Source organism: Coenobita brevimanus, chromosome 10 (assembly GCF_032717465.1).
Source record: "Coenobita brevimanus isolate Jiangsu-jjx chromosome 10, ASM3271746v2, whole genome shotgun sequence".
Classification (NCBI taxonomy): Eukaryota; Metazoa; Arthropoda; class Malacostraca; order Decapoda; family Coenobitidae; genus Coenobita; species Coenobita brevimanus.
Genome location: NC_136963.1, coordinates 4,600,594 through 4,608,093, shown reverse-complemented (window position 1 = coordinate 4,608,093; position 7,500 = coordinate 4,600,594). Strand labels below are relative to the sequence as shown.

Sequence of the window (7,500 nt, the reverse complement as noted above, 5' to 3'; positions counted from 1 at the left end):
TCTCTCTGTCTCTGTCTGTCTCTCTCTCCCTCTCTCTCTCTCCCTTTCTCTCTGTCTCTGTCTGTCTCTCTCTCCCTCTCTCTCTGTCTCTGTCTGTCTCTCTCTCCCTCTCTCTCTCTCTCACACACACACACACACACACTAACTCACCCTTTCACATAACACAAACTTCAATCATACACACACAAACTCCCTTCCTTTCTCCGTCTCTCTCTTTCTCTGTCCCCCCCCCTCTCTCTCTCACACACACACTACAATATACACACACACTCACTCACATACAAACTTCACACACACACAAACTCCCTTCCTCTCTCCGTCTCTCTCTTCTCTCTTTCTCTGTCCTTCCCCTCCTCTCTCTCTCTCTCTCTCTCTCTCTCTCTCTCTCAAACACACACACACACACGTACTTACACACACACAGCGGCGCCTCTCCACTCCAGCGTCCGTCTCGTGCACACACCCGCTCCGTAGGGCCGTCCAGCCAGTAGTCTTCGCCACATTCGTACACCGCCACCGAACCGAGGTGCGTAGACCCGTTCACGAGCGTCATCTGAAAGGAGGAGGAGCACGAGGATGTGGTTCGAGTAGTAGGCACCATCCACTCACCTGATGTAGCGCTAAAACTCTATCATGATCCTGTTACTTGAGGTCACTTGATGTTGTGCTGCCTACTTCTTCCTTCACCTACATCATTCTCTTCTAGCAGTAAGCGCCATCCACTCACTTGATGTAGCGCTAAATTCACCTTTATCATAATTCGGTTACTGTGCTGCCTACTTCTTCCTTCACTTTCCTCTCAAAATGATGTGGTTCTAGTAGTAAGCACCATCCACTCACTTGATGTAGTGCTAAATTTACTTCTATCATCATTCAGTCACTTCTTCTTTTTTCATTAATTTCTCTCTTCTTTTTAATATTATATATAAAGAGAGAGAGAGAGAGAGAGAGAGGGAGGAGGAGGAGGAGGAGGATGAGGAGGAAAAGAAGAAGAAGAAGAAGAAGAAGAAGAAGAAGAAGAGGAGGAGGAGGAGGAGGAATGGTAATAATAATAATAATAATAATAATAATAATAATAAAAATAGCAATAATAATAATAATAAAAATAGCAATAATAATAATAATAAAAATAGCAATAAAAATAATAATAATAATAATAATATGTTGGAGTGGCCCTGGTGAGAGAGGATAGTGTTTGGAAACTGCCTGTACTGTTGTTTGCAGATGATACTGTGTTGTTGAGTGAAGACGAAGGGGAGCTGCAAGGCTTGGTGGATGAGTTTGGGAGAGTGTGTAAGAAACGGAATCTAAAGGTGAATGTAGGGAAGAGTAAAGTGATGGTCTTTGAGAGAGGTGAAGTTAGTGAATGTACAGCGAGGTTGGATGGTGAGGAACTGGAAAATGTGAGTACGTTTAAGTACTTGGGTAGTGTGATGAGTAAGGATGGAGGTTTGGAGGGTGAAGTGCTTGAAAGGGTACAGCAGGGAAGAAAGGTTGCTGGTTCCTTGAAAGCAGTGATAAGAAACAGGGAAGTGAGCATGGAAGTGAAAAAGTTACTACATGACAGTATTGTGATACCAACTCTAACGTACGGAAGTGAAGCTTGGACGTTGTTGGAAGGACACAAGTCAAGAGTGAGAGCAGTGGAAATGAGTTATTTAAGAGGAGCCTGTGGAGTCACATGGAGAGACAGGCTGACAAATGAGGATATAAAGGAGCGTTGTGGTGTTGATGTGGATGTGATAGGAAGCGTTATGAGGAACACACTGAGGTGGTTTGGCCATGTGGAGAGGATGGAGGGTGAAAGACTGACGAAGAGAGTGCATGTGAGTGAGGTGGAGGGGGGAAGAGGGAGGGGGAGGCCGAGGATGAGATGGAGGGAGGGGGTGGAGAGGTATATGAGAGAGGGGGATGTGAGTTGGGAGCAGGGCAGTGAAATGGTGGGGGACAGGGCGACGTGGAGGCGATTTGTTTGTGGCCACCCCAAACGGGATTCAGGCGTCTGACAATAGATAGAATAATAATAATAATAATAACAAACCTAATAACCATACAACACCAATACCTGTAATTACCGCCTTACCTGGCCATACCTGACGTCTTCCGGTGCGTGGCAGTCGACGTACACACACTCGGGGATCGAACCTGACCACTGCCCCCCAAGCTGACAGGTGATGTTCTGTGGGGGAGACGCAGACCGAGCATGAGAGGGGGATTGGGGAAGAATGTTACTGTTGTTGTTGTTATTATTATTTTTTAGTTATTTTTATTATTATGATGATGATGATTATTATTATCATTATTATTATGGATGGATTATTACTACTACTATTATTATTATTATTATTATTATTATCCATCCATCCATCCATCATCCAATCCTGTGTTGCCCCATGAGGAGCGTAGGAGGCCGGGGCTAGGCAAGTTGGTGCTGACATTTAAGATGAGAGTGACCAGCCTCACTCATCCCTGAGTGGCATTACATGAGCAATAAACCCCAACCACCCCTTGGATATAAACCTGCACCGGCTCAATCCGATTGGAGCGCCTTAATTACCCACTAAACCACCAGGCGCCATAATTTGGTGTTATGGTTACCACCCAGCGTAGTAAATTGTTTCCTGGTGTACAGGAAACCATTTGGCTTGTCACTCAGTGTAGAGTCACCCACAGGCTCAAGGAAGAGGAAAGAATGAAGGAAAGAAAGACAGAAGAGGGAGTGTAAAGTCACCCACAGGCAGAAGGAAGAGGAAAGAATGAAGGAAAGAAAGACAGAAGAGGGAGTGTAAAGTCACCCACAGGCAGAAGGAAGAGGAAAGAATGAAGGAAAGAAAGACAGAAGAGGGAGTGTAAAGTCACCCATAGGCAGAAGGAAGAGGAAAGAATGAAGGAAAGAAAGACAGAAGAGGGAGTGTAAAGTGACCCACAGGCAGAAGGAAGAGGAAAGAATGAAGGAAAGAAAGACAGAAGAGGGAGTGTAAAGTCACCCACAGGCAGAAGGAAGAGGAAAGAATGAAGGAAAGAAAGACAGAAGAGGGAGTGTAAAGTCACCCACAGGCAGAAGGAAGAGGAAAGAATGAAGGAAAGAAAGACAGAAGAGGGAGTGTAAAGTCACCCACAGGCAGAAGGAAGAGGAAAGAATGAAGGAAAGAAAGACAGAAGAGGATGGAAGGAAAGAAGGATGGAGGAGAGGACAGGGCAGACACCCGAGAGCAGCACTACACTGAGTGAGTGGATGGTGAGCTGCCCCACCTACCACAATTTATTATTATTATTATTATTATTACCATACAGACAGATAGATAGACTCACCTCTTCTTGATAGATAGACTCACCTCTTCCCCCTGTAATAGATAGCCAGGGTCGCAGTCAAACGAGGCCGTATCGCCAGCCTTCCTTCCGGTGACCTCCATCCGGCCATTCTCCAGTTGACCCAAGTTCGGACACCAGGAGACTGAGGGCACGAAAAAACCAGGTCACACGAGGTCACGTGAGGGGAAAAAAAGAGATTAGGACAAGATGAGGTTAAAAATGAAGTCACACGAGGTCAAATGAGGTCAAATAAAGTAAAATGAAGTCAAACGAGATCAGATGAGGTCAAATGAAGTCAAGCGAGGTCAAATGTGTTCAAAACAATAAAAAAGTCAAGGTCAAATGAAGTCAAACAAGGTCAATAATGTCAAATGAGGCTATGGTTACCACCCAGCGTAGTCAATATTTCCAACCATCACTTAACTGGCAAGGTCCCTATTTCAATTCAATACACTCACGTTACTTCAGGCTGCCACTTGCGCTATGGTTACCACCCAGCGTAGTCAATATTTCGAAGCAACCATCACTTAACTGGCCAGGTCCCTAACAAATCAATCTTGTTATACTTACACAAACACTCAGGTACCTCAGGCAGCCAGTTTCCGCCACTATCGCAAGTCAGGCTATGGTTACCACCCAGCGTGTAATTTTCGGAACACTGGTACTGGGCTCGGGCGTCAAAGCTGGTTCGGGCGTCCAGGAGAATCACTTGCCCGTTTTCTATGCTTGGTGGCTGACCGCAATCCACGTCTGAAAGAGGTCAAGGGTTGTTAGGTGTTGTGGCGGCTCGATCTCTGGCAGCCTCCCTATTCAGTGCCTTATCCATGGTGGGCTTGTTGGGTGTCTATCTACCTATTCATGCATCTATCTGTCTATCTATCCCCTATATTATCTATCAGTCTCTTTATCTATCACTCAATCTCTTCATCTCTCCCTCATATCTATCTATCTATCACCTCCACATGTCTCTATCTATCTATCTATCAAGCCCCGTATCTCCTCTCTCTCAATCTTCCCATCTCCCTCTCTCTCTCTCTCTCAATCTTCTTCCTCTCCTATCTATCACCTCTATATATCTATCTCTATCTATCAACCCCCCCCCCTCTCTCTCTCTCTCTCATATCTACCTATCTATCAACTCTATCTATCAACCCCCTCTTTCTTCTCTCTCTCTCTCTCCCCTTATCTATCTAGGAACTCTCTCTCTCTCTCTAAAACTCACATTTACAAGATGGCGCCTCTCCGCTCCACGTGCCACTGTCCAAACACGTTCTGGACACGTTCCCGACGACCGCGTGGCCCAACGGACACGCGTAGTTCAAAGTGGCGCCGGTTTCACGACTGGATCCGATTATGGTTGAATTTTCGTGTCTGTCCGGCGACCCACACGACCTGGGTCCTGAAAATGTTGTTGTTGTTAATTATTGTTGTTTTATTATTCTTGCTGGTGTTGTTTTTATTATTATTATTATTATTATTACCACCACCACTACTACTATTATTATTATTATTATTATCTTTATTATTGTATTGGTATTAGTCTTGCCGTTATTATTATTATTATTATTATTATTACTTATTCCGGACATTATCAACAAAGTGGGTCAGCCGGGCCATCTACAGAACTATTTAGGTCAGCCAGGGGCGCACCCCGGGGGGTTTCCTGGTTGGCCGGAAACCCCCCTCAGTCTGACTCCTCCAATTACTGCCAAGTGTGGTCTGACCAGGCCTCTTCCGACAGTCAGAGTTCACCCCACACCATGGTAACTACTATTATTAATTATTATTATTATTATTATTATTGTTGTTGTTGTTACTTTAATATCATTATTATTATGGATGGATTATTACTACCACTACTACCACTACCTGAACCATGTGTATGCAATGCAGCGCCGCCATACAGTGTCAAATATTGATGGTGTAGGTTTAATGTTATGATATGATGTGTGTTGTTATAATGTGCGTTTAATAAAACTGCAAGAGCGTTAAAGCAAAGCAGTTAATAAGCTGATTTTAGTGCAGTGATCTGTTCATCAATTATTGGTTAGATAAAAAAAAAAAAAAAAAAAATCCTGAGAGCCAGCAGTGGCCTGCCCCACAGGTGTATGGTTTGCTTTGCTCACCTGGGCTTGTCAGTAATTTGGAAACCTCTCCTACTCAGTTTCTGGGTGCGTCCCTGCCAGCAGCTGTACATTATACAATACAGCCTTAAGACCATGTACAGCACCATTACACCAGCTGTACATTATACAATACAGCCTTAAGACCATGTACAGCACCATTACACCAGCTGTACATTATACAATACAGCCTTAAGACCATGTACAGCACCATTACACCAGCTGTACATTATACAATACAGCTTTAAGGCATACACAGTGTGGAAAGGAGTGGTGTGCCAATCAGTGCACTTATAAACTATGATGACCTAAGGTGACCTGCACAAGATCAGTCACCTTGACCTCAAGGTGCCTTTACAGCTCGGCTTCGTGTAGGCAACGGCTGGCACAAGGGTTTAGTGGGCAAAATTGGCCTGGCACAATTTTACCGTGCTCGTTATTATTATTATTATTATTATTATTACACACCCACGAACAGAGACAAACAGATTTAAAATGAGAGAAAGTGAGTTATCTTTACTTACGAAACTGGCAAATCCAGTGTAGATAATTCAAATCACATCCCACATCGTTCCATCTCAAATTACGTCCATACATACACACACACGTAGAGACAGACAGACAGAGGCAGCTTTTAAATTAGAGAGAGTGTGAGAGAGTGAACTATCTTTACTTACGAAACTGGCAAATCCAATGCAGATAATTCAAATCACATCCCACATCGTTCCAGCGCCAGTCCCGGCCCCCGTCCAGCACGGCGCAGTTCTGTTTGCCGTTGTAATTATTTGGCTGATCTCGCCCCCACTGAGGTTTCTCCACTATGCTGCCTGTAGATAGATAGACAGATAGATAGATGGAAGGGTGGGTAGGTTAGATAGACAGACAGACAGACAGAGATAGGTGTTGCATAGGCTGTGTTTTTTGAATTTATCCTGCTCATAACGGTTTTTCCACTCCTGCCTGTAGATAGATAGATAGACAGATAGATAGATGGATAGATGGATGGGTGGGTGGTTAGATAGATAGACAGACAGACAGAGATAGGTGTTGCATAGGCTGTTTTTTTGAATTTATCCTGCTCATAACGGTTTTTCCACTCCTGCCTGTAGATAGATAGATAGATAGATAGATGGATGGGTGGGTAGGTTAGATAGATAGACAGAAAAATAGATAGGTGTTGGGGAGATGGACTTTTGAATTTATCTTGCTCATAACGGTTTTTCCACTCCTGCCTGTAGATAGATAGATAGATAGATAGATAGATAGATGGAAAGGTGGGTGGGTTAGACAGATAGATAGATAGTTACATTAGTGTGTTGCATAGGCTGTTTTTGAATTTATTTTGCTCTTAACGGTTTTTTGCCTCGATAGATAGATAGATAGATAGATGGGTGGGTAGGTTAGATGGATAGATAGACAGATAGATAGATGGATGGATGGGTAGGTTAGATGGATAGATAGATGGATGGGTAGGTCAGATGGATAGATAGATAATAGATAGATAGATGGATGGGTAGGTTAGATGGATAGATAGATAGATAGATAGATAGATGGATGGATGGGTAGGTTAGATAGATAGATAGACAGATGGACAGACTGGATAGATAGACGGATAGATAGATGGATGGACAGACTAGAGACAGATAGATAGATAGATAAAGGCAATAAATTAATACTAGAATATGATGCTAGTCACGAAGAAGTGCTGTTAAGGTGAAAGAACTGATAACAGCTTTCTATCTATCAACAGTATCTATCTATCCATCTGTTTATCTACCTATCACTTTCATCTTTCCCTTCCTCTCTCTCTCCCCTATCTATCTATCTATCTATCACCTTCCTCTTTATCAGTCTCTCTCTCTCCTTAATCTATCCATCTATCAGTCTATCTATCATCACCTTCCTCTCTCTAGCAATCCATATCAACTTTATCTTCTCCTTCTTCTCCGTCTATCTATCGACCCCTGCCCTTTATCTATCGACCCCTCTTGTGTGTCCAGGTCTATCTACTCACCGTCTATCCAGAGCCAGGTCCGGGACACAAACAGCGGCTCCTTCTGTGCAC

At 43.6% G+C, this 7,500-nt stretch overlaps 1 protein-coding gene across 1 annotated transcript in view; it reads right to left on the bottom strand.

The window, feature by feature from the left end:
- The window catches only part of LOC145410607 (P-selectin-like), a 64,195-nt gene that overhangs the window by 18,462 nt on the left and 38,233 nt on the right, over nucleotides 1-7,500 (bottom strand). Inside the window, exons 8-14 of the mRNA XM_080280722.1 lie at nucleotides 7,450-7,500; nucleotides 6,113-6,262; nucleotides 4,535-4,711; nucleotides 3,883-4,062; nucleotides 3,336-3,454; nucleotides 2,084-2,179; nucleotides 415-553 (exon numbers count right to left, since the gene is read on the bottom strand). The exon at nucleotides 7,450-7,500 is cut by the window's right edge and continues 154 nt beyond it. Coding sequence (XP_080136848.1) covers nucleotides 415-553; nucleotides 2,084-2,179; nucleotides 3,336-3,454; nucleotides 3,883-4,062; nucleotides 4,535-4,711; nucleotides 6,113-6,262; nucleotides 7,450-7,500 — 912 coding nt within the window. The remainder of the gene's footprint in view (nucleotides 1-414; nucleotides 554-2,083; nucleotides 2,180-3,335; nucleotides 3,455-3,882; nucleotides 4,063-4,534; nucleotides 4,712-6,112; nucleotides 6,263-7,449) is intronic.